At 30.0% G+C, this 27,738-nt stretch overlaps 3 protein-coding genes across 6 annotated transcripts in view; 1 reads left to right on the top strand and 2 right to left on the bottom strand.

Moving 5' to 3' along the window:
• Positions 1-1,978: 1,978 nt before the first annotated feature.
• Positions 1,979-10,462, bottom strand: LOC101500626 (4-alpha-glucanotransferase DPE2). Of its 2 annotated transcripts, none has more exons than XM_004493261.3 (23): positions 10,301-10,462; positions 9,479-9,834; positions 8,212-8,323; positions 8,042-8,100; positions 7,752-7,879; positions 7,506-7,632; positions 7,220-7,416; positions 7,025-7,103; positions 6,894-6,932; positions 6,610-6,729; positions 6,358-6,459; positions 6,189-6,272; positions 5,851-6,093; positions 5,621-5,746; positions 5,463-5,537; positions 5,238-5,309; positions 4,412-4,531; positions 3,988-4,085; positions 3,633-3,792; positions 3,348-3,446; positions 2,707-2,904; positions 2,514-2,607; positions 1,979-2,410 (listed from the first exon to the last, which is right to left on the bottom strand). In XM_004493261.3, the coding sequence occupies exons 2-23, from the start codon at positions 9,830-9,832 to the stop codon at positions 2,163-2,165; spliced, it is 2,934 nt and encodes a 977-aa protein (XP_004493318.1). In that variant the 5' UTR covers positions 9,833-9,834; positions 10,301-10,462; the 3' UTR covers positions 1,979-2,162. The 2 variants fall into 2 exon arrangements, with proteins under 2 accessions (XP_004493318.1, XP_004493319.1); XM_004493262.3 differs by having other exon boundaries at positions 8,042-8,097.
• A 3,734-nt stretch (positions 10,463-14,196) lies between these two features.
• Positions 14,197-19,049, bottom strand: LOC101500310 (uncharacterized). Of its 2 annotated transcripts, none has more exons than XM_073366629.1 (5): positions 18,524-19,049; positions 16,528-16,640; positions 16,054-16,425; positions 15,112-15,841; positions 14,197-14,658 (listed from the first exon to the last, which is right to left on the bottom strand). In XM_073366629.1, exons 1-5 carry the CDS (start codon positions 18,756-18,758, stop codon positions 14,597-14,599), a joined length of 1,512 nt encoding a protein of 503 aa, XP_073222730.1. In that variant the 5' UTR covers positions 18,759-19,049; the 3' UTR covers positions 14,197-14,596. The 2 variants fall into 2 exon arrangements, with proteins under 2 accessions (XP_073222730.1, XP_004493317.1); XM_004493260.4 differs by having other exon boundaries at positions 14,197-14,667; positions 18,524-19,045.
• A 7,058-nt stretch (positions 19,050-26,107) lies between these two features.
• Positions 26,108-27,738, top strand: part of LOC101499554 (transcription elongation factor SPT6 homolog) — a 10,305-nt gene continuing 8,674 nt past the window's right edge. Inside the window, exons 1-3 of one of the 2 annotated variants that reach the window (XM_073366625.1) lie at positions 26,108-26,280; positions 26,399-26,497; positions 27,643-27,738. In XM_073366625.1, the coding sequence (XP_073222726.1) occupies positions 26,250-26,280; positions 26,399-26,497; positions 27,643-27,738 (226 nt within the window). In that variant the 5' untranslated portion in view covers positions 26,108-26,249. Of the gene's footprint in view, positions 26,281-26,398; positions 26,498-27,639 lie in introns of both variants that reach the window. The other variant, XM_073366624.1, reaches the window with a different exon arrangement.

The following is a 27,738-nucleotide window of genomic DNA, read 5'->3' as shown; positions in this document are numbered from 1 at the left end:
TCAATGCCAATTTTTCTTTTATTACTTTTGTGGTTACTTCTTCATTTCTTGCGCTTAAACCGCATACATCTTTAAATACATTTTTTTTTTTTACATCACAGTAATCGTGGATTTCTCGTTTTCTTTTAGCTAAAATTCCATAATTCTTTTACACGTACATCTAATCAAATGATATTCTAATACTATTTTTTAAATTAATTTTTAAAATACCTAACATAAAAAATTAAATGATTTCATTGGAGGCATGTTACAAATTAAATTCATTATATATACGTGCATGCATTAGTTATTATTATTGTTATTATACAAAAAAATCTTAGACTTATTATTTTTTTAGAGAGACTCGTTGACTTTTAAATATAATATATTTCTTAAATAAAATAAATGATATTTTAATTCTTATGTTTACTTAATAATATTATAATTTTTTATTAAAAAATTATTAAATATTAAAACAAATATCAACTGCATTTCGTTAAATTTTGAAAGTCAAATAGATAATAGATGACAATTTGATACCTTGATCCAATCTCTGTTTTTCAAGTTTGTTATTTATTTTGATTTTAGAATATAAATCTATAACAAAATTTACTCAACTCAATTGGTTTGAGATAAATGATAAAATTTAAAGATATAATCACATCGATTTAATAATAAAATAAAATAATTGAAAGCATTGAATTAGATCCATTTGAAATCTAAAATAGAATTCGACTTGAGTCCCTTAAACAATGTTTCGAATTTGACTATTTCAGATAAAAAATATATGTTTGGAAAGGAAGATTTGAGCCGTTTCCTTAAAGGTGGTAAGTCAAATTCTATTGATTATTAATAAAATTATTGGACACTTTAACACCCAAAAAATTAGTACAACCCAGTTCAAGAACATAATAAATTTAAGAAAATACGAACATATAAAAAAAAATATTTCTAATTAGTCTTCTATATAATTCTTGTTGACATTCAGTTAAAAAAAATATAATATTATGATCCAGTCAACTACAAATTCATTTCAACCTTCAATTCAGTTATATATATATATATATATATATATATATATATATATATATTATCAAAGCAATTCAATCATATTATTTTCTTTTATTATAATAATTACATTCGGTTAAACTTTAAAAACCTATCTATAAAAATCATGCTATTAAAACATAATATCTTAAATAGAGAATTATAAAAATACTTATTACACATCACTACATTTAAAATATTATATAGTTATTAAATATAACATTGACTCAATAAATATTAAGTATATAGTAAGGATATCATTCAAAGAAAATACTTTAGTGAAATTCATTTAATATGTAATTATGACAACTGTTGAATTTTTTAATTACAAAATATAATATCTTAAATATTATAAACAAACTTATTAAATTTAAAATATTAAATATATAAAATACAATTAAAAATTACTTACAGTTTATTTACTATGCATAATTAACGGATGTCAAATAAAAATTAGATGAAATAATTGACACTTTGACTAATTTTATATTTTATAAGGAAAACAACAGTAGAAATTATTTAAACTTAATTTAAGAATGGTTAAAAAACTTAATCTAAGTTTTAAATGAATATTTTATCTATTTTTTTCAAGTTAACCCTTAATATTTTAAAACGTCAACTTTTACCAAATTTCATTTTTCATCTATGTAACCAAAAGTCTTAAACATTAAAAAAAAAAAAATTAAATAAAAAAAGCACTACATCTTCAATTCAAACTAACATCTAAATGTCAGATTCCCAATTGGTATGTTGGTTTAATGCTTGTATCTCCACCTTTCTATACTTGATTTGAAACCAGCATTAAAAGATTTATAACATCTAAATTACATTAGAATAATTGTTACAATATCTAGTCCATCAAAATTAACATAATTGTTTTTAGTTTTTATTTAAAGAATGTGTCGTTGTTTATATTGTAAGAGTGGTGAAACATTCTCTATTAATGATCATGTAATACAAGTTATAGGCACATATATGCCAAGACATATACATACTAAATTTATTTATTATTTATAAAGTAATAAACATCATGGAAACTTAGGGAACTACAAGTGCCACAACATGTATGAATCCTTGTTGTTTTCTTTATTACAACAAGTTATGTAAATCTGAATTGAAATGCAAATAAAACACTATCAAAGGACAGCCAAGGGATCCTTTGTTGGAACTCCGTTAAACTCAGAAGGATGACGGATCTTTTCACCGGTACCGGCAAACTGTTGCTTCTTGGAGACATCATCTGCTACTGATGATGCTGAGATTAGACTTGATTCAACTTGTGAGTCCTCTGAAGGAATTGATCTTCCACCCCAACGTACAAGATCTTTGATTATGGTTTTGAGCTTATTATCTTCATTCAATGACTCCAGAGTCACATGCACACCTGACACCAAACCAAGATACAATTATCTCTTCATTCTTCACCAAAACAGTTCATATCACTAATCAACATAGGACTATTAAAAAAGACAAAATGCAACACTTACGGAATCTCCAATAGTGCTTCGGATTTGTAGGGTCGTTGATTGTCTCTTCCGTTGCGGGGCGTGCTGTATATTCTTCTTTTAATGCTAACAAGTCCTGTCAACCAGATTACGTGTGGCGTGATTTTCATGTGAAGGGACTTAGAAATCATATTTTATTTTTCAACAGATTGATATAACATGTCTCTCAGAATACCTGAAGAGGGAAAATTGCCCACATTGATGGGGATTCAATATGTTGCCTTATAATAAAATGTGCAATTTCTGGAACACATTGATCAGGTGGCAACTCATTTGACTCCATCACATTCTTGAAAAACCGTTGTCTTCTTTCATCGTCTTCTTCCCACCAAGCACGCAAGGTGGAACAGTCATGACATGATGGGGCACATACCTGCACATTCACATGACTTGCCGAATCAAATGACAATTTTACAAAAGCCATCTAAAATCAGAAACTGACATTAGTTCTCGATAAAACCGAACCCAGATTTATCAGAGTACAATCGAGAAACCTTAAGTATCTTTCTGATTACATACCTTCTGAACAACATAACTAGAAGCACCACACAAAAACCAGTAACTTTTCATTATTCGCGGCATTAAACCAAAAAAGACATTTGAACGTGGCATAGATATAATACAACAAGATAACGTTTGAGAGTTGAAGTTAGGGTTTCTAAACACTCAAGACAAAAAAGATTTGTTCTTAAGAGTATTTATCCTTCCTTGGATGGATTTTTTTTAATATGGAACCATGAAGCCTTTAAAATGATAGAAAAAATCAATATGCACCAAAATAAAATAAGGATAAGTAATAGTATCTAGAAACTTTACCGTCATGTAGCTGTATTGAGAAGGAATACCGAATTCCAGATCGGATTCATTGGGCATCCGTTGAATGCGCAACCCCACTAATCCGAGCTCTTGCATAACCTGCACTAACAAATTTAGTGTCAAAACTTTCAATGTAACACCCGACCCACCTCCAAAAAAATGAAATAATTCAAATCCTTTTAATGTCTTTAGCATAATTCTGAACAAGTGTAAGTGTTTTGGAAGCCGAACGCACGAGTGAGAAATAAGTTTTTCTTATAAGAACTTAAGGTATAATGGACATACAGGATGCACGCAAGATGGAATGAGGCCCAAATCTTCCCCGCAGGCCAGCATGTCTGATGAATTTAGAAGTGCAGGTAGAGTCTTCAGTGCATTTTGTCTCCAAAGAGTCTCTTGACGATGGAAATAGTAGTCGTAATATAATCTTTTCAGAACATTCTTGCTGTATTGCATGATGAGAAGTAAGATCTTGTAAGATTACATCTCAAGGAAGTTGAAAATCAGAATATGAAAAGAATTTTTGTATTAGACGGAAAAAGAAGAAAAAAATCAGTGTCAAACAATGACGAAAAAAGCAGCATAATAGTTGGAACCATCCTCGATGGTTTATTCACACACACTAATAATATTAAGGTACCTATGATCATCCAAAGCTTGAAAACTTGAGGTATCTTCAAGGTTGAAACGAGGATAAAAACTTTTTGGATCCTCCGGATCTCGGATTAGAACTATATTCTGCAAGACACCAATAGAAAATAACATAATATAGGAGTTGCAAGAGAGGATGCGAATAACAATTCAGAAGACAGAAAAAGATTACAAGAAAAACTATATGAAAATTGAAGAGTGTCAATTTGATCCGTTGTCCACTAATAAATAAGAAAGTACCACATCATCATCATAGAAACTAGTATTTCAGTCTACTGATAGAATCACAAGAGTATCTTAAACAATAGATCTCTTAAGACGCATGAATCAAGATTAAGTCAAAATATTGAGTTTTGCCTTTCAGTGTAAATATCAATACAGACAGATCCATCAAGAAAATTTGATAAAGCTACCTGTAAAAGATCGAACAGACTGCGTCGGATTTTGTCTTCACCATCCAACAACAGGGAACTTTCTGCGGAAGTTTTCAGTTTGGAAACAATTTTTTTCTCGGTGTTGCTATCCTCCTTGAACTAAAATCATTCATGAAAAATAAAATTACAACAGCATATATATAACGGTCGCAATAGAATTGACAGCAAATTTATGAAAAAAAGGCACTTAAAAATAACCAACATAAATATAACTTTTTATATTTTCACATCTTACATGATAAAATCCCTGAACCTGTCTTAGGTTGGTGCTGTCAAATACTGTATGTTACATTGACTAGATATTGTTAAAAAAATTAAAAGCCAGTAGAATACTTCTAATCTTGACAGCTTGAGAATACACTCTTGCCTAACTACAAGGAACCAAGCAACTCATGGCTGTACTTGCTTGATTATGAAAAAATTCCAATAATCAATACATCAATAAAACATCAAACATGTCCGTCTATTACTACTACTTCGGAAGGAAGAGAATACAAAATATGCAATCCCTATTAATGTGGTTCATGCTTAGTTTGGAATTTCATTTCTATAAGACCATCCATCTTAATGAAGACTGTGTTGAACCAGGCAGAGTTCATTCATGAAAACTTACATTTAAATCCAAAGGTAGTTGTGAACTTAAAATATATTTGTTGATCAAAACAAAGATGGTCTAATCAAAGCAGTGCTTCTCATACACATTCTAATAAGTTGTACCCTTAGCATATCGAAGATATGTTGTGTGAGAGCATACAGGAAGCAATAAATAGTTAAAAAGAAAATCGGCACACAAAAGTATGATCACCTCATAGCAGTTCTTTTCATATTCATTCAGAAAAGTTGTTGCAACAAACGTCCACGCCAATCCAAATTTTTGCTGAAACAAGAATGAAAAAAAATATAGTAAGACTAACCACAAGAAATACATCTACAAGACATATTATAAAAAACCAGGTAGCATCTTTAAGCTAATTTAAATTATTTACACATTGTAAAAATTCATCTTTAGTGTAAAAGGTAGACTACTAACCTGTAATATTTCCTGCCTAATGTATGGGCGGCTCAGGCGATTAAAATCCCATATTCCTTCTCTTTCAAGTTCTTCCTACAATACAATGGATTTAACAAATTAGAAATTGACTAAAAATGTCTATTTTGCACTTTAAATTTAGAAGAGCATAAGGATACCTGACTTAGCGGAATAGATGGTCGGAATTTTCCGACTAGACCAGTCACAGCGTGATCTGGAAGTTCCCAAATTCGGAAAAATCCCAATATGTGATCAATCCTGTAAGCTGTGAAATACTTTCCCATCTGTCATGGACAAAAAAGAAAACTAATCTTCAGCCTCTACACTAAAATTTGCATAGATTATTTTCCGGTTAAGAACAGGACAATCAAGATTTCAAAATCAAAACCTGTGTCAATCGAGCTCGCCACCAAGCATAGTTGTCTTTCGACATCTCTTCCCAATTATAAGTAGGAAAGCCCCAATTCTGGCCATTTTTATCAAAATAATCAGGAGGTGCCCCGGTAGAAGTGTTCATTCGGAACAAATTTGGATAAACCCATGTATCCACGCTGTTTCTGTCAACTCCAATGGGAAGATCTCCCTTTAGAATCACTCCTTTCTTTCTCGCATATTCTGAAGCTTCAGACAACTGTCAGCAGAATAACATGAAAACAAAAAGTTAGATATCACGTTTGGTGATTTGACTACAATGTAGAACTTACAGTAAGGTTCAATATAACTAACTTGTAGATGTAGATGGTATTGAACATAGTAGTGGAAGCAAATTATCCCGTAATGCAGACTTTCCTTTGATACAAGTTTCTCTAACTGTAAAATAATGGGAAATATAGACTTAATACGACATATTTGGAAGTTGGAAAAAAAATAAAAATAGGAAACCTAAGACATATACCTTATCTTCTGAATAATGAGCAAAACGGCCCCATTCACTTCGTTCTGATGTTTCAAAGAAATCTCGCAGGAAACAGAATGCAGCATAGGGTTTCAACCAACCCTATTACCATCAAGAACAAAGTTGAGTCGGTGTAGAAATATATAAAATAACAATAAATAATCCAATATGAAAATTCATTATAAAGGAGGGGGAGAAGATAAAGCATCTCTTGCCAACATATTAAGCAGTTGTAATGTGCAGTAGTAGAACCTCGTTCTCAGAAAAGAACTCATGAAAGGAACTCGAATTAAGGATTAAATCCTTCTCTTGATCAAAAACTTTCTTAGCAATTGAGAGTTTAGTAGCCATTGTAGCTTCATAATCAACATCCTGTAAGGACCAAATAAAATTAACCAACCATAAGGAAATTGTAATCCAACAATATGTTTGCATATAAAAATGGTGATGACTGTAACAATATATTCACAAACTTAGTTGCACATCCCCTCTAATAAAAAAATTATAAATAAGTTATAATGGTTTTTTATCATTACCTTCCCATCTAATTGTTGTTTTGCCTTCTCAATCTCTTGCTGTTTAAAGTAGATCCAAAACATTTCAAATATCAGCATTTCGAAGTCGCTACAAATGCTATTCGATTGAGAGTGAAATTCCTAAACATAACCTTGATCTCCTCTGGTATGTTCTCAGAAAGTGCCTGTACTCTCAGGTACAACGGATGCAGCGCAAATACTGATAGTGAACTGAAAGACAAGCATATTTGAGATAATATTAACATCAGCGACATAGGGTGATATGCTGCATGTTATTTGTATCTTATCTAAATCTAAAGACACTGATTTTGAAGGTGTTGCGATACCTGTATGGATAAGAATCCCACCACATCCGATGCACGGATGTATCATTGATTGGTAAAAGTTGAACTAAATGGAAACCAGATGCTACAGCCCAGTCAACTAGTAATTTAAGGTCAAGAAACTCGCCAACACCTAGATCAGATTCCGACCTAATAGAGAACATAGGAATTGCTACACCGGCACCGCGCCACGGTGTTTCCTAGCAAAACAGGCCACCAACATATTAGAATCATAAAATTCAAGAAAACCATAATCTCCACTAGCCGTAATGTAAATTTAGCCACTCACACGAATCATGCCGTCTGAAAGATAAATATATTTTGCCTCTCTTCTTGAGGAGTTGATGGAGACTTCTCGATTTGGACCATTTTCGATAGACGCATTCCCAGACCTGCCATATTTACAATATCTATATGTGGAAATAGCTGTTAAGGAAAAATGTAAAGCTTGATCAGAGTATTGGTAGCAACATATGAAAATAATAACCCCCACATTTTCATCTATAATTTGAGATGAAAAGTTCAAAATGGATATTTAATTGGAAAGTCACTCCTTTGCATCACACATTCAGCTAGCCAGACAAATTCACCAAAATAGCTTAGTTTTAGTCCGTGTTGAACTTTCCAATGTCCCAACTTTGTGTTGCTACCTATCACGTATATCTGCAAAAGTACGGAAGAGGTCACTAATTCATAGTAAGTGCTTTTAGTCATAAATTCTTGAAGTATAATTAAACGCGAACAAACATAATTTTTCAATGAATTCACAATCCATGCAGATAAACAACATTGATCATAAACGATATATGGATAAAAAGGCCTCACTGATGTATCTTTCTCAATATTTGGGCAGAAAACTTTGAACTGGACGAGGATGGATTCTGCTGGTCATCAGAAGTCAAAACGCATCTATCAGCAAAAAAATAAACTGATACTCTACATGCATTATATAAGCCCCAAACAATAGGCTAAAAATGTAATTTGCAAAATGTTACCTTCTGGTTCAACATTGATGTGGTTGACTCCTGTCTTGATGGTCGAATCCCAGCTTTGCCGAAAAATGACATCTCTGAAAGCACTTCTGAAAGGGAGAGCATCTGAGCCAGTCTGGACTTGACGATAAAACCAGAAAAGATCTTGAGAAGGTATTTAAAACAAAACTAATGCTTTTATCCTAACTAACAACCTATCAATTTATATCAGGAAACAGATTTTATATCCAACTTCTAGAAGTAATTTCCACACTGACAATTTTGAGAACCTGTACCAAGTGTAGCATTTTGGCAAAACGCTAAGCAGAAACAAAAGAAAAAACCTAGGTCCAAGAAGCAACTTAAGAGGCCATATCCATGTTGTATACTTATTATGCAAAAGTGTTACAACTTACAGTGTTATAGAATATAAATGGTACAAAAAAGTGAAAAACACAAAAAAATGAGTTTTCAGCCCTACAACTGCAGTCTTAATCACATCACTTCCCAGCTTCTCCAGCCCTTAAAAAGTGATTTTGCAAACTATTATCTCCAAAGAGCTTAGATGGAATAAGCACTAGGTAAACAAAAATTAAAAAAAATACTACAACAAGCTTCTTATTCTTTTTGTTAAACACCTACTTTTGTCTCAGAAAATAAAAATGGCCATCTTAGTGAAAGTGTGACTTTTGCACAAGATTGTGGAAAAAGTACAAGATTTCTGATAAACAAATCTTGGCAAATAAAGTCATTAGGGAGTTTTTATTTTCAGATAAAAATTGTGAAACCAAAATTGTGCATCGTATAATTTTTTTAATTATATTGATGGCTGAGAAATATAGATTAATGTTAGGATATAGGGACAGTTCAACAACAGTTACGGAAATTAAGTAGTTAGAAGCGATATTCTGTACATATGATAGATTATGAGTCAAAGGAGAGATCCATTGTCAAGGTGGAGTAATTCGATTCCTATCTTTTGTTCATTTTCAGTAACACACTTATTCTTTTGAGTCCTTCTATCTTCCTTTCAATTCAATTTCTTTGGTTACTAAAAGATTACAAATGTGCTCATTATCTGCACAATTTTCTTAACATACTATTTTTTTATGAATAAGGAATACATTGAAAAGATCTACTACTGCATAATTAAACAAAAGGAATCTAAGTTTATTATTAGGAATGGCAGTAAAACTAGGAGATTTTACATAGAAGTAACGAAAAGCTACCATATAAAGAATTACTTGAAACTTGAAAAAGAAATAAAATGTGGAAAGAGAAAGGAAGCAACCTGCCAAAGATCACGAAACTCGATTTCCTGACCACTCTGAACACCTTCGGGGAGCCTCAGTTCGTGCTTCTTCCCCATCTCCCATCTCACAACATTTTTCTTATCATCCACAACATAATAGGTGTACTCGCATTGAAACCCTTTTGGCACTGTAATGCTTCCACTCCAAATGAGCTCAGAACCTTCATGAAAGGGACTGAGCAACACACCCTTCTTCACATTCCAGGATCCAAGAACTGGTACAGAGCCACACACCAATAAGCTCTGACCCCATTGTGTAAGATACGGTAACCGAAAGCTTATCTTCACTGAATTCACCAACTTGTTTCCAGTAGACAAGCCCGGATTCACCATAGCTTCAAAACGAATTTGACACAGCAAAAAAGAAATCAATGAATTTATGCCTTAAAATCTACATTTTTTTCAAAAGAAAAATGTAATGACACAAGTCAGATTTTTACAAAGTTCAGATTTTTAATCACACATTCACACCCTCTTGCATTCACAGGTCACAACAGAAATAAAAGGAAGCAATTAAGCAAAAATTCAAGTTCCATTATAATTGTGTAATGAAGCATTTCAATTTATGATCTTTTCAATCACATCAAAATTCCAACTATCATACAACTTTATTTTGCTATGTATAAGTAAACAAAACAAAAAGAAAAAACATTTGGGTTTTGGATACTAAATCAAATAGCACATACCCATTTACCAGAATTCAACTAACTTGAAACGAGTTCAACAAAAATCTAACCTTTTCTATGAAAATGAAAATGGGTGGTAGAAATTCAGAGAGAGAGAGAGAGAGATTGAACTAACCTTTACTTTCAATCAGAAGATATGATATTGTGGGTCTTTAAAATGGAATAAAAAGTTTGGAGAAGAAAAAGGAGTGGTATTTTGAAGGCAAAATAGAGACTGAAAGACAAGAAACAGAAGAGAGACGTTTCTGGCTAGGAAGAGAGAAAAAGATGTTAAAAAAATAAAATTAATAATATTCAGATATTTTTCTTTTTTTCATATTAATATGGTCCGTTCATCCACTTAAATTGTGTATGTGGTGCTTTCACTTTTTTTTTTTCAATCAAAGATATTTCTAGCTGTTTATGAATTTAATAATTAAAAAATAAATAATATACTACTTTTATAAAAATAAATAATATACTACTCGTTTTAGCATGATCATGTAATTCGTTGTCTTACTATATTGAGAGGCTCAGAGATAATATTCATGATATGATCACCCTGTTATGAATGATGTTTGCCAACATTAAAATATGCAACTTCTCATGTAGTAATCGTGGTGATTCTAGATCCAATGACTCTTTACACTATGGTCAACCATGAGAAACACTCATATAACTATGATTTGTGAGATGTGAGATATTGTCTTTCTATAAACAGTAAAACTTGATCATGACTATCTCCAATAATAGACTCTAGAATTCAATTTGATCTCACAACTAAGTCATCTACTTGATGTTATATGGAATTAAATTTAATGTTCTAAAGATTTTATCATGTTCAAACAAATCGACATAATAAACTAAAATGTCACATTATTATAAATTATTATAAGTAAGAGACAAATGTAAGTCAAAAGAAAACAAGTGAAATGTCTCAAGGTATATGTTTATACTCCAACTTAAGCCAATCAACTTTAGTTATCTATCTAGGTTAGGTAGTATGTCTTCTACATATAACACCAGAAAGACATCTATGTTAGATTATTATGTTGGGTTATTAAGGAAATGAGTGTTTATCACATTTAAAATTTTAAATTGACATTATTCATTTTAAGATATTATTTTTACAAATATTTCCCACATTGTATTATATATGAAATATTTAAAAATATATATATCAAATATTACATTATTGTGACAATCATATTTTAAATTTTATTAAAACTAAATAAACTAAATGTATATATATAATACTTAAGGGAGGATAGGACCAGGACTAATCTCTGTCTTGTGGTTAAGAGTAATTATACGAGTGGATTATACACTATACTATCACTCAAAATCTTAAAGTAAGGAGTACATGGATCTCATCATTTATATATTGTTCAACATTCACTTTTTTATCAAATTTGGAACTTATAACTCACACGTAACAAGTCAATAATCTCTCCACAAGTATGAATTCATCTATTCATTTCGTTATGCTTCCCTTCAAGCAAAAGTTATATTTTTTTTTTGTCCATATACATTTACGTTGTTGTTGGCACACATACATCAGCAGGTCATAAGGACACACGACCTTACTACCTTATTGTTATAAAGACTTTTTGATACAATGAGTTGGTCATTCCTAAATCTAATACACTATTGGATCACAAGGGAATAACAAAATATTATCATATTAGACCAAGATCAATCACACAATGAGTTAAACATAATATATTCCTCTAAAACTTTAAGACATTGGGTATATGAGTTTTTTCACTTCAACATTCATTTCTCCATCCAATTTGATGTTTTTATTCACAATTAACACACCAACAATTTCTCCATCAAGTGTAAGTTTATTCATTCATTTTTTATATTCCCCTCAAGAAAAAGTTTATTCATCCATATATATTTGCATCGGTGTTACCTTACATCATTAATGGGACACTTCTCTTAATTGTCATAACGATTTTGATACAATTATCCAATCATCTATAAGTGAAATCATCGACTTTGATATATTTGTTAGGTCATAAGGGAGGAGTTGATGATCATCAGATTGAACTAAGATCAATCATACAAAATGAAATGGACACTCCACTGTCACCCAAAATATTAACGTGTTAAATGTACGAATCATCTTAGTTATATGTTGTTCAACATTTATTTTCATACAATATAAAATTTCTAAGTCACATTAACACATCAACAATCTCTTACTAACCTTCATATAGAGACAAAGTTCATCTATATTCTTGACAAATTCAAACTATCTTACAAGATCATCAAAACAAAAATTTCAGCTTATATAGACATGCTACATGATTGTTGTAGACTTGTTCCATAAATGGATGGTTATAATAACTATTTAAAACCAACGAGCCGAGCTTTCCTAGTTGGGCCTTGTAAGGAACAATACTATTTAAAACTTTGTATTGACTTTAATATTCTTTTTTATATATATTAACTTCTCGTAATATTATTTTAGTACACACATTAACAAAACGTGTGTTATTTAGATTATTATCAAATTTGGCTATTGAATATACAAATCAATAATGTTAGAAATAGAATTTTGACGCTCGCATCACTATTATTATTTTTAGATATGCTTTTGTTTATAGAGACAAAATTAGTTATACTTAGAATATATTTGATATTACATAAAATTTATGTAAATTATAGTGAACTACTATCATTTTATAAATAAGTTTGATAGATATTTATTATCTACGTAAAATAGGTTTATACCGACATCTAATAAAAATTATCAATTGTATCATGTCATACTATAAAAATTGATGAATTGGAGTGATATAACGGAAAAATAAATTCTATTAAATATAATATAAAATAAATTTACATTAATAATGTATCTCAATTTTTTTCTTTAAAAAACTACAACTTACTAACTTTAAAAAAGCTACGAAGATTGAAAGTAATTTTGATAAATTCACCGTTCTAATACAATGGAAAATATCTTCAACTAATATTTTGAGATGAATAAGATGGGGTATTACTATTCAACATATCCTACAATCAGAAATGGAGTTCAATTATCCGTGATTTCGGAACAAGTGGACATCATCCCATTATTACGCATTGAAAAACTGACCTCATTCAACCGTTCTAAGAAGTCAGAGGCAATTCACATGAGAGGATCTTTTGCCTTGGTGTCATATCAAAATTTGGCATAAATAATTAAAGTAAATACTATTGTGCCATTATTTTTCTATTCTTCACGAGAAGATATCATGTGCCATTTACTACACCATTCACATCAAAAGGTAGGAGCTAGTATGATCCTTCTTATAAACCTAAAAAATCACAAAAATACAAATAACTAACTTTCATATATTCCTTCTTTCATATTTATACTTTTTATAAATAAAAATCAAATTTAGTGTTATGGAGTTTACAACACTCTAACCACCAACCACATAAGCTAGACTCTAATAACTAATTTCCATATATGTAATAAATTTTAAATAATTTCAAAATTTTAAAATTCTCTATTATATTAGCTCTTCTAAATACATACATATTTGATTTTTTGACATATTTGAATATTGTCAAATTTAAATATCGTCAAATAAAATCGATTGTCTCTAAAATTGAATCTAAAATTTGTTATTTACTTTTGATTCAAACGTAACTTTTACACTTAAATTTATTATTCAACTCACTTTTATTTAAATATATTCAAACATAAATCACTTCGCATTTTTCTATTAATTTTACATAATCAATCTATTCAAAATCAATTTTAATCATCACTTAACCAAACACTCGCTAAATCAATCTAATCCATGAAAATATCCCAAATAAACTAAAGTGACTCGATATTTTTAATTTATAAATCTTGTTAAAATACTGTCAATTATAAGAACGAATTATCTAAACCCTACAAATTTATTTACTAAAATAGTGATTTCCTAAATGTAAATTAGGAAAAGTATGTTCTTTAGCAGTTGTTACTAGCTAGTTGGCTTATTTAGCTGGCGAAGGTAGAAAAACAGGGGAAGTGGTGAACTAGAAGCATTAGCAATTCAACGATAAAACCGTGATTTCCATTGTCATCGTTGGTGGAACATTTTCCTCGTGAACCTCATCCAACATTAACCTTTACCTGGCTAATAGAACCATACATAGAGATTTATTAAATTAAAATGATTATAAACTAAAAGAAAAATGTTACTTTTCTTCTTTTTTTTTTCTTTCATTTTCTTTCTTCTTCTTTTCATCTTACATCACAAAACAAAGGTAATGCATGTAATCAAGGCCTGCCACTAGTAGACTTTGACCTGAAAATGCATACATACACCGTCTGGATATTTTTAATCAACTATTTACATGCGTGATGACAACTTATATCCACTCATATATATGTGCAGCTCACTCTTTGCGTAGCTCACATTCATAGTACAATTTTAGTACTTTGTTACACATGTAACACAAGTACAAGAAATATTAAAGGTTTCCATTTAACACTTCCAATACAACCTGCAGAAGCTGCAAAAAGAAGATATCAGTGCACAAGCAAAATGAACTAAAACACGAGAACAAGAAGAAAACTATTGTAATCTGTAATTGGAACTTGAATTTGTAACTCAAGTATTGGTAACCCTTTTTGAGGTTTTTGCCTAGGATTAAGTCTTCAAGGCCAATTGTAATGAATATATATATATAAGAAATAAAAACAGAAGCAAAATGATAGAGCAACCTGAACTTCACATTAAGCCATACGTCATTAGGCTAATTATTTATAATTTCCTTCATAAACTGAGTAACCACTAGCAGCAACCAATTTTAATATCACAATAAATAATGCATGGTTCAAATATGTATGCAAAAAAATTGAAAAATAATTGGTCTCTAATGTAAAACTAACAAGTAATGACAGTATGACACATTCGCATTGAACCAAAAACTAGTTATATCATTAATCATACTCACATGATGATGATGATAGCCCGTGAAATTCTGCAGGCGCTTGATTCTTAGGTGGGGGCTCAGCATGAGCAAAAGCTACATTTGGCAAAGGACTCAAAGCAGGTACTGAATGAGAGGCATGTGTAGGGGTAGGGGGTTCAACTTGTGGTTTTGGTGATGGAATAGGAACAGGAGAATGTTGTTGAGTACTAGGAGCAACAGCAGGCGTTAGATAAGCATGTCTCTCACCACTACGCCTAGACCTTTTCCTACGCTCAAATGGACAATCAGGAGGCTGAGCTCGTGAACTTTTCCGTGGTGCAGGGGCACTATTTGTAGCAGCAGGAGAGCCAACCTCGGGTGGAGTTACACCCTTCCTGGGTTTAGGCGCAGGTGCAGGTATTGGAGAAGTTTCAGGAGTGAGATGTTCACTGTGATGGTGATGATGATGGTGGTGGTGGTGGTGGTGGTGGTGCGGGGAATGAGGCACAGGAGAAGGAGAAGGTGATCTTGCAGAGCCAGTATCACTGCCGTTCAGAGAATGCTGCAAGACGGATGAAAGTCTGACATGCTTAACCCTACCAAATTCGGTGTTATTCAAGCCAAGATTATGAGGTCCCATGATGGTTTGCGCCAATTGCTTTAGCCTCTGTTTTGATGGAGGAATCCCAACCGCAAGTAGAACCGAGGATTGAATAGTAGTAGGAGCATCTACAGTTGAACCTTCGGAATTTGATAAGATGACGTGCAAGTTCTGCAAGCAACCAGTAAACCCAACAAAAATCAGCATTGGCATAGCTAGATTAACATGTTATCTGAAATCTTCTAGAAGACCTACTACCATAGAATCAGAACTGAAAGTTGAAATTATTAAATGTATACAAATGATACAAAATACAAATGAAAAATGATCTCAAAAAAGAACATGCCATAGAAACAGTAAGAAAAAAGAAAGATTTGACAAACCTCGAAGGATGCCAGATGTAATCCAGACTTTAGTTGACTTGTCAGCTCATTGAAATTTGATTGTATTTGATAAATGGGGAAATTCAAAGAAAAGTTGAATTTTGTTTGCACTGTCTGCAGAGGAAATGCATTCTGTTGTGGAATTATAGTAATTCCTCCTTTAAATTTCAGCACCTCAAAAAAGTAGGGATCTCCGAACAAGGATGAAGTGAGCTGGAGAACTGATTGGTGTATTACCAAGGACGTAAATAATGATCTTATCAAACTAACGGCAGGCGAAGACATTTCTGAGTATTCGCCATCTGGATCAACTGCAAACACCACTTTTGTCTTGTTTGGCTTAGGTAACGGGTCTAGAGACAAGATGATCACCTGGATTATTTAATAAATAAAAAAATAAATAAAAGAACAATGGGGTCAATATGCAAATATTAAGATAGGACGTGAAAAGAAACTATCAAGAGGGAGGTGTACTTTAGTAGAGGGAGCTTCTATCTCATCAAAAATTTCACCCGCGAGCTGTGAAATGTTATCTTTTAACACAGTGACTGGCTTATTAACAATAAAGCTTGCAACAATATCATGACCTGCAAAATTAATAAAATTATCATTAAGCAAATAGATTTTATAAATTGTCATTATTAAAAGAGTTTGACTTTGTTGGTATAGTCAAAACTCTTTTAGTGGTGTGGCAAACTGGCAATGTACAATTAAGTGATAGAATTTTAACACTGCAATGGATCAAAGTTTTTTCATAAAATGAGACATATAGGTGCATACAAGCATGAGGAAAGTTCAGTAAAACATTTTACATTTGATGCTGACAACATGTGAGAGGTATAATGAGATTTGATGTATAATCTTATGCAGAGGTATAGTGCAAAATGCATATTATAAAGGAAACATATATCGAATTACAGTTATCCCAATTACAACAGCTCCATCCAATATTGAAACCGAATAACCCAATTTCCTGCAAATTTCCATTCGCCACTTGCTGATTGCCCCTACCTCCAGAACTACTTTTTGTGATCTAATATTACACCGGTTATCATTGCTGTTTCATTTCCTCACTTAAGCTCTTGTTATTCTTCAAGCTATAATATGTTTGCTAATCCCTAAATTTGTAAGAAAATCTCTGTGGCAGTTGGACATTCTTAATCTCCTATAGTGAAAAAATGTGTTGAGTGCCACAGGCATATACCATAGCATAAGTTTATAATGAATGAAATAGCAATCAGAACTAATGGCTGAGCATAAAGTATCACAATGCCGAAGCAATGCAATGGGCATAGAAATGAAAATTCTCACTTTCCCAGCTCAATCACGGCAATGCATATGATAAAAACGACAACATGATGCTACAAAACTACCCCCATGTGGGGTTCAGGAAAGGTTGGATTCATTGTCATTGTGCATCTATTGTAGACAGCATTTACTCTGCATCAGCAAAAAGGTTGATTGCATGACTCAAAACCATTGGCCTTCTAATCACGCGGCTGCGACTGCAACCGTTGCATTGAGACTCCTCTTCTGGGCAATACTTTATAACATATGATAAATGATATCCAACCTAATTTGCTAGACAAAGCCTAATGCTGCGAGAGACAATGACACAACACAAATGACAATATTTCTGGGATAGACAACAATCTAGTCACCTGATTGATGTCAGGAGTCATAAATTTTGTGTGACACCTTAAAACAGGAAAACTATTCTATTCATAGGCACCATCGAGATAGAGAATGTAATTCTTGTATATAACTTTATAATAACTTATAACCAAGATTGATTTTAAGCGTCTTAAAAGTATGAAAATGTAAAGCCCCAAGTTTGTGAATAACATTGTCAAAAAAAAAAATAATCACCAAATAAAGCAAATAAAGTTAAAAACAAAAATAGGAACCATTAGTGAGGTCCAATTATTCAATGCATTCCCAAAACCATTTTCAAACATGCAAAGATCAAAATCGTCAAAATCAAAACCTTACTAAAAATAGATATAATGAAAGTAATTACCAGAATGGGAAAAAAAATAAAAACTTGATCCGACAAACAAGTTCATTTTCTCACAATATATCTACACCTCTTTAATTGGCTATTAAACCAAACTACTATAGTCAAAAATCTAACCGAGTCATTAAATACTTAAAATGCCCAATTCATTAATTATAACTTCAGAAGCAAATTTATTTCCAAGATTACCGTTTATTAAACCGCATTAAAAAAATTTATAACAACGAGAAAAATTACAGCAAAATTGTCTTATTTTTCCCCCTTTTTTTAAGATGCTCATAAATCACAACCACACCTAATCTACAAAAAAAGAATAAAAACTTTAAAAGACCAAAAATAGAAACAGATCTATATCGACGAAACAATGCAGCCACCGACAAACCCAAAAAAAAAAATCAAAAATAGCGAAAATTTCGAAATGGGGGAGAAATTAAAGGAAAAGAAAAAACACACCTTTGTATTTGGAATCATCGTGAAGATTCTTGTGATCTGCGAAGCGAAGAAAAGGGGGCAACCAAAACAAAGCTGAAAGAAACAAAGCAAGAGAGAAGAGGAAAACGAGAATGCATCTGAAACCAACGAGTTTCCGAATCCGTGAACACCGACACTCTGTCTCAGCATTTTGCGGTGGATCTGATGAGGTGGCGCCACGTGGCAGGTGTTGTAGTTCTTCTTCGGCTTTTCCCATTGGAAACACAATGCAGAAGAAGAAAAAATATGAAGATGAAGTTCAGTGTCCATACCCAGCTTGTGGCGTGTTTGGTTCACCCATTTTAGAACGAACACTGAGAAAGTGTTGCTGAAGAAACAGATAATTGATAATTTTTATTTTTTTTTTTAGATTCTTGTGTGGTTTTTTTGTTAGAGAGGAGAAAAATTGGAGGATTGTTTAGGGTTTGAAGAGGAAAGGAAGAGATAGTGGAGTAACTCGTGCTGCAAGGTTAACAACAAGTGTCATTTTCTTTAGGAGAGACCGTGCCTTTATTCATTTTTGCTTTTTTATTTTTTATTTTTTGAAATTTTGAAATGGAAGCAAAGATGAATTAAATTTGTGTAAGCTATGGTGGACCATCCCACAAAAATTTTGAGACTATTGTTAGTCACGTTTCAATTTGTCTGTATTACAGTCAAGTAATTTAGATAAATTGACTTCACTTAAAATTAAATTTAGTATTTAATAAATTAAAATTAAAAATATGTGAATGGAGTTCATGAAGTCTACTTGTAAAGATGTGTAACCAACAAAAGTAAAATTTTAAATGTAGTTTTTGAGTGTTTAAAAATTATATAAAATTCTAATGAATATTGATTATACTTTGTAGAAGTATAAATTAAGATTTTTATTAATTTTTTTTTAATAGTCAATGTAAATAATTAGTATTGTAAGTATTTTTGTTGAGAGTGAAATTGAATCATCGATTTTATTATCATTCAACTCTCAAATTCTCACACTTTAGCCACCAAGTTAATTTTGTGTCATATTGGTTCTCTTAATATTCATTGGTAAAAAAATGATTAGATTAATATCAGTTCGATAAAAATAAGAAAAAACAATTGTATCATTCAAAATTTAACTGATTTAACTAACAACGATGAGGTATCTATTTGAGCCATAAAAATGAAGAGAATCATTAAATTATACTTTTATGTAACTTCATCTATTATCATTAAAATTTCAAGTGACTTTTAAACATTGCCCCACCTTATAACTTGTATAAAATGTTAGTATTTAGTTCATAGTTTTATCAATAGCACACTTATATTAAGGTGAACATTGTTTAAAAAATATCTAAAACTCAAACAAAGTTAAACAATACTTTTTGTAGTTCACAATCATCTTTGTCTTTAAAATCTAGTATTTGATGGGTGTCTATTTAACAAATTAAATTTTGAGACATATATTTATTTTTATTTTTTTATTGAATTAACATTAATTTAATTATTGTCTCGATTAAAATCATGAGAATTTTGTTTGTTGTTGTTAGTCGATATAATTTCAAATAAATTTTAAATACCAGTGAAAGTAAGACTTTAAAATGTTTAAATTTTAGGATTATTATTAATATTAATTATGAGAGTGTCCACTAAGGCACTAACATCGCACTAAGGTTTAAAAAATGCAATTAAAATAAATAAAAAGGACGATGTATGGTGTCATGTGGAAGAAAGCATTTGTGTAGCGGTGAGGTAAGGTTTCATGACTTTGACTCTTTGCTAACTCGGTAACTTGACAAGCACCACGTTCATGATTTGCTCGTATATAGCAATAATAATGGAATAATGATTTCAAGTGTTTTTATATTTATTTATTTATGAACTTCTTGAAATAATCATGATATATACTCACATTAAAATTTAAAATTATTAAAATTATATTGTGCAAAAAAAAGATTATTTTAAAATAATTTTATGAAAATAATACCAACGTCAAAATGCAATTTTATTTTTCAATTGGTTTTGTTGTAAAAGATGGTGTCATATCATATGTCACCCATGCTACATATAACCACAAAATGACAATCACGAATAAAACAAATGTGATTCAAAATCAACAAAACACTAAAATGGGAACTAGTATAAAGGCATACCATCTTTTAAAAATATTTTTAATAATAGAGGCAGCAAAAATATCTTAATTGTTAACCTGTTTACAAAATTTGGAAGAGGGATGTAGTGTTGCATAGGTGCTTGCTTACGCATCGCTATCCGATATATGGGTACAAGATTCCGTCAAAAATAATAATAATAATATATAGGTACAAGATTAAAATAATATATAGGTACAAGATTAAAATGCCGACATGTTTAAAAAATTAAGGAGTATTTTTTTAAAATTATATATATATATATATATATATATATATATATATATATATATCATTTTTTTTTATATATATAATAAAAAAAAGGAGAGTATTTTTTTAAATATATATATATATATATATATATATATATATATATATATATATCATATTATGTTATATGTTTAGATGCACTTTTTTTTTTATTGATGTTTAAATACATTTTTTAGTTTTTTATTTTAATTGAATTATGATTTTGGTTTGCCATTTTTAAATTTATAAATTTTATCTCACAATTTTTAGAATTTTTCTTCAATAACCATTTTTAAGTTCAATTTTACCGATATGTCATCATGATCCATGACGCGATAATACTGGTTTGTATTAAATCTTAATATATAATTTCTATATTATTAAAACAATTTTGAGTCAATATTTTTTTTTAATTTCAATATTAATGACTGGTACAATCTAAAATTGATATTATTTGACGAAGAAATCTCTTGGTTATAATTCATCAAATAAAAAAAACACACCAACTCACAATTTCAAACAAAGAAAATTCAACTGTTCTCATCAAAATATTATATAAATCTCGTTTATGATTCGACTACAACAATCTATAAGTTTTATTTCTATTTGTATTTTTTAGTTTGTTAATTTTCAAAGTAACGGCCACATTAACGAGTGGAAACATCTAAAATTTAAAATTTATATGGATTTTCATACAAAAAACTCAACGATAATGACTGTCTTTATTCCTTTAAATTTATGATTTTGAATTAACCACATATTGAATCAAACATGTTGAAATGTTCTCTCTTGATACCATTAAAATTCATACTGAAACATTTGAGTGATCATATTTTTATGTTTGTAGATATGGTGAAATAGGGGGTTAGAGTTTATTTAGCTAATTTAAAGTGGGAAGTTATTAAAGTGAATGGAGCACTGGTTGATATTATGACCACTTCTATGGTTGATCATGTGCACAAAATAAAATAAAAAAAATTATCATTTATTGCTTATCATAACTAAAAGGAAAAAGAATGGTAAATCCCAATTTTTAGGAATCTCAAATTAATTTTAGATTTTTAGTAATTGTAAATATTAAAAATGAAAATATGACATGGACATGATTTGATGACATGGATAATCGGGGTAGAATAGGTTAGGCCGTTCGGGGTATTTTGTTTAGTCTACGACATACTCATGTTAGGTTATATTATATATATTTTTTTAATAGACAAAGCCGAAACTTTTTTATAAGTCTATTTGACTAAATTTATCAGACCACATGACATAAGAAAAAAAACATTTTATGTCTGTCAAATCAGTCTAATTAGGTAAATATGAATATTATTTTTGTATTACTACTATTATTATATATTTGATTTTGAAATTTATGTTAAATTACAAATTTGCTAGTTTTTTAGTAATTTAATCATATTTTACAATATTAGTTTTTGACATCTTTAAAATATATTTAAACGTATTACAATAAAATGTACTTTAAAATATAATGTCATATAAAATCATTTTTTTAATATAAAAAATACTTAATCTTATTGATATATTAGTTTGTTAGAATATTAAAAAACGTGTTGCATTAATTATTTAAAAATAATATTAAGTAGGTTAATATATTGTATCGTTCTTTCATAAATATCAAACACATACCTTATAAAAAGCACGTGACACGTGTGAGACTTAAACATTAATTTTTTTTGATAAATCAAACTTATGTCATAGAAAGTCTAATTCGAACTAGTATATTCTGACTCCTAATGAATAATAACATATTAAAATTTAATATAAATATACATTGCCATATCATTTATGAAGATAAAACATAATCATAAATTAGCCAAAATTAAGTGATGGAAAAAATTTCTTAAATTTGGGGATTAAATTTCTAAATTTAGATATATGGGGGATTAAAATCGTCTGTTTGTTAAAATATACGGGAAATAGGATATTTAAACCTAAATCACATCGTTGTAACACTTGAGATATTATTACGTTGTTTTATTTGTCAAGAAAGAAATGAATCGACTACAATCTCAAGCGAGCAAATTCGAGAACATCAACAAGAGAAATATGATGGAACTTGAGGTGAGGGATACATCACAATACTTTAGAACAATCTTAGAATAGGTATATGGTGAAAATAAAAAGTATATTCTTAACGAATATTACTGACATATTGAAAGATTGTATCACATAAATTATACTGGTAAATTTGTATGTAAATCTCAAACCATTAAATATGTGAGGCACATAAATATGCCTTGATTGCTTATCAATTTGAAGATCATTAAAGGAACATCCTTACGTCTCAAGTTATATGATCCAACGAAAATATAATTAATGTTGTCTTTAAAAGATTTTTTCCAACCTTTTCAAATTTAATTTAGAAACAAATGTCCATGATATCCTCGTAGATCCACTCAACTCAAACTAAAACTAATGTCATTGACTAGTTAGAATTGACCCAAAGTTGTGTGGTAGTTCATAGCATTAGGGAATTGTCCCAAGTTACATTGGAATTCTCCCTAAAGGACCTCCAAGGTCATACCTCACTTGAAGGCTTAAGTGAAATTGTCTTTCACTAGTGACGAAGCTTGAACAAAAACATTGGGGTGACCATGTTTTTTAAGCTTCAGTTTGATAACAATATTGATATAGTGTGTTAAAAAGATAATTGTTTGGTTTGAATCTTGGACGAGCTATTTTAAATTAATGAAGCTACATTCAAATCAATAAAAGTCAGATTTATAATTTGAACTCGAACACACACAAAATATCAAATAAAATTTAATTAGTTTCGATAAATCTTTTTAGCTCGTTGAATCATTCGACTTTATTTTTATATTTTTAGATAAAACTCACGATCCACACAATTGAAATTAAGGTTGGAAAATTTTGTAAATATATCGTAGTTATTTATATAATTTTTCTATATGTTAGTATTTTTTAAAAAATTTATGGGGACATTGTGTGTTCATAGTCATCTTATGTCCCCGAGAAGCTCTGCTTTTACCATCAAACTCTTATTATCGTGCTTCCTCAATTATTGATCAACACATGAAAATTATGTTAAAATCTCACACATACATTTCTCTCTCATCATCGTAATTCACTGACGAGAACCGTCATGGACATAAGTCAGATTTATCATTAATTTTACAATTAATATTGTGTAATACATGCTCACACATAAGATATAGGACACAAAGTACAACAACCATTTCAAATCATAACAACATCAATCATTATTACAACCACTCATAACATATATCATTTTAAGATAACAACGAATAATAATAACTAGGACAATAACTCATGATAACATATATCATTTTAAGACGATAACAAATAATACACAACTAAGAAACTAACTCATGACATATTTCAAAAATATATAAAATAATTATAATCAGAATATTAATACATGATATATTTCCCAATTGTAATAATAACAACAACAATTAAGACAATAACTCATTACATACTACATGCTTCACAAATATAGCAATAATAAGAGTTAAGACAATAACTCATTACATCATCAATATAACAATAACGAGAAACCAAATTATGATATATTTCATAATTATAACATCGGTTACATAAAAATTATGAAATTGATTAAAACTTATATAAATTATACTTTCGAATAAACTTTATTTGATTAATTAAAATTTATATAAATTTCACTAAAATATATAGATTCTATATAAATTTGATGGAACATGTATATTTGACTAATAAAAAAAATACATTATAAAGTGTGTAGTAAACACTATGTTGCTATAATTATTCAAAACTAATAGTTAGACTTGATAATCCATAATTATAATATATCATAATTAACGCAAACTATTTATTTTTTAAAATGTTAAGAAGACGTTTTTACATTTCATTTGGTGCTTTTATAGGTGATGCAATTGGGAAATTTAAAGAATTTGTTAATGTTATGCAATTAATGGAATTTACGGTGATAATTATATTTCATTCATACCTTAAGGGAATACAATATATGTGCATATTGATTAGTAAAAGACGAAGCTTATCAAGATAATTTCTTAATTACTCTATCTTTGCGCTATGTCTCTTGTAGTCATGCACATGTTTTTTGGTGTGTAAAAGCTTATGAATTAATATCATATTTTATTACTCACAAAAATATCGTACTTTCCTTGTCACAGAGAGTCACAATATTTGTGTGTAATAATATTTTTATAAAATAATTACTGTAATTAAATGCAGTTCTTATATACTATTCGTATTAATGGAATTGGATCCAATAACGAATTTGCACTGTATGGTATGAATGTGTGAGTAATCAAAATATATGTCTTATAATTTAAAATCTCATTCAAAATAGGTGAGACCTATTTATTGAACAATATTATTACAAACTATAAAATTTGGTTATGTGTCTCAAATCCAAAATCTGATTTAAATCCATTTTAAATATCTAGTTAAAATCACATGCTTATAATCCGGTTTATCTATGAACCAGTTGGATACCACTTATGTTTTATATTTGAATTTTGTTTTTATTCACTCAGCTCCCAAAATTCTTAAATCTCAAAAACAATTATGATTTTGTTAATATTGAGATTTTTTTTTGAAAAATGTTTCAGATTTTTTTTCGATAAAATATCAGACAAAAATTAAAAAACTTTTCTTTGTTCTCATAAAAATTTTAAATCGAATTTTTTCTCAAACAATTTATTGAGAAAAGTTTTAAAAAAATTTATTGAAAAAATAAAATTTATTTTGTCGAATTAAAAAAATTGTAAATTATTTTTTATAATAAAAATAAAAAAGTTTTCGAGAAAAATAAATAAAAAAATAAAAAAAAATTATTTATTAAGAAAAGACCGATTTTAGAATTGAATTTTTCGAAATCAGTTGCTTAATTAAAAATCAGTTATTTAATGATATCTAATTTTATAATTGATTTTATAACCAATTTTAAATTAAAACATAGATCTAGTTATAAATCTAAACTCATATATTAATTTTAAAATAAATATAATTTAGTTTTTTTAAAAAATCAACGATGCAAAACCCTACTTAATAGTGAGCAATTTATAGTTACAGATGAAAAAAAAAAAGAAATTGTCAGCAATTCTAAAAATAAAAAGAATGTACCGGAAGATTTTTTTACTAACACAAAAGATTACAAATTAATTACCAAATATAAATAACTATTTACACATCACCGTCTTCTTTGATACGTCCATTCTTCACTTGTTTGTTCGAAACTGTCGCTCTGTTCTTCCAATTCCAATTCGCATACCATTCACGTTCGATTTCTCCTTCTTCTATTCCACTTTTGCAACCTCGCGTTTCGCTTGCCAATCATGGCCAAAGGCGTAATATCTGACGAAGAAGGTGAACCCTAGAAATTCCCTCGTAGAATATTCATTTCAGCTTCTAGGTGCTTCTTATTGGAACCCTAACTTTTTCGAATTTTTTATTTAAATTTTCGGTTATTATTCTATGGACGCAGATGACGTTGAACTCGATATGGATGAGAGGGAGCCCGTTGACGGCGATGATTTGGAAGAAGGTCGCGATATGGATGACGATGATGAGGACGAAGAAGAGGGTATGAACTTTGATTGAGTCCAAATTTATGTACTCTGTGTAAGATTTTTTGTTTTTTGTTCTTTTTCTTACTCTATCGTTCTCATTGATGGCGGCGTTTTTGGGAATTTTTAAGAACACTAGGGTTTCGTCTTTCAAATTAGGGTTTTCTCATGTTGCATTGTTTGATGTTTGTGCGAACTATGTCATTTTGTGGTAAGTGCTGGTAGTTTTTGTTAGACTGGTGATATAAGTTTGGCAATGAAAACAAATTTCCAACTATGGATTTGACTATGTTGGATTTTTCTTAGGATTAGATTTGTTACATAGAGCTATGAAAGGTGAAACCTAAATTATATATACTGTTTAAATATCAGTTAGATAGGTTGGAATTTGTGGAAACCATGTTATGAATTAGCACCTATCGTAGTTAAAATGGTGGAAAGTTGGCTTACATGGTTTGAACATGAAGTTTGGAGACCTGTAGATTATATAGTAAGCGAAGTAGATTACATGGAGGGTAGTCAAACTACTAGAGGCCGAAGAAGACTTAGAGATTAATGAGTTGAACAAAGATATGATATATCACAGAATATTATGATATCATTTGATCCTTGTAGCCGGCCCTACTCTGTGGCATAAGGCTTGGTTGTTGTTCATGGTGTGAGTTTTTATATCCTTTTTTGTCGTTTGATGGTAGAGATAAGATGAAATAGCAATACATATGGGTTTCCTGTTTTCCTCACTGTCTTCAAAGTTCAAAGTTGTGTCCGAGCTGGGGGCCATACTCCAATGAACTGAGGTTGATAGTCTGCATGTTGCTGTTTGGCAGTTCCAATATGGAAAGGAAAGAATGATGCTTATTTTCGAGTTTTATTTAATTTATTTTGTTAGTTCAAATGACGGTGGATTTTTACTGTTTGGTTTTTCGTGCATTGCAATGTGATTTTTGATTAAGAGTTTGCATCCCTTAACTTTTGTTTTCCCGCTTCTGATGCTTAATATTTTTCATTTTGTTTTTGCTGTTACATGAATGTACTTTTTTCATGGTTTCTTATTGCGTAGAATGTGGAGCTTGTCTTGTACATGGAATCATCTCTAGATGGGGTTTATTTGATGCTATATTATTGTGCTGATATTGTTTTTTCTCCCCCATCACTTCAGAAGGGCAGGATGAATATGAAAAGGATGGATTTATAGTTGATGACATTGAGGAAGAAGAGGAGCAGGATGAAGAAGAGAGAGCAGAGAGTGATGAAGAGC

Source organism: Cicer arietinum, chromosome 3, assembly GCF_000331145.2.
Source record: "Cicer arietinum cultivar CDC Frontier isolate Library 1 chromosome 3, Cicar.CDCFrontier_v2.0, whole genome shotgun sequence".
Lineage (NCBI taxonomy): Eukaryota > Viridiplantae > Streptophyta > Magnoliopsida > Fabales > Fabaceae > Cicer > Cicer arietinum.
Note: the sequence above shows the minus strand (reverse complement) of the source record. Positions and strands in the feature narration are given on the sequence as shown.

Bases quoted from the DNA above. Each gene is read 5' to 3' on its own strand.
- LOC101500626 (XM_004493261.3), bottom strand. From the start codon at position 9,832: ATGGTGAATCCGGGCTTGTCTACTGGAAACAAGTTGGTGAATTCAGTG. The intron at 6,933-7,024 runs GTTATGTTTAGG...TACTTTAAACAG, and splicing joins ACATACCAGAGGAGATCAAG to CAAGAGATTGAGAAGGCAAA. The intron at 3,447-3,632 runs GTATGTCCATTA...TTGTTAGTGCAG, and splicing joins TTCCATCTTGCGTGCATCCT to GTTATGCAAGAGCTCGGATT.
- LOC101500310 (XM_004493260.4), bottom strand. From the start codon at position 18,758: ATGGGAAAAGCCGAAGAAGAACTACAACACCTGCCACGTGGCGCCACC. The intron at 16,426-16,527 runs GTACACCTCCCT...TAAATAATCCAG, and splicing joins TAGAAGCTCCCTCTACTAAA to GTGATCATCTTGTCTCTAGA. The intron at 14,668-15,111 runs GTGAGTATGATT...TTCTTTTTGCAG, and splicing joins CGGGCTATCATCATCATCAT to CTTCTGCAGGTTGTATTGGA.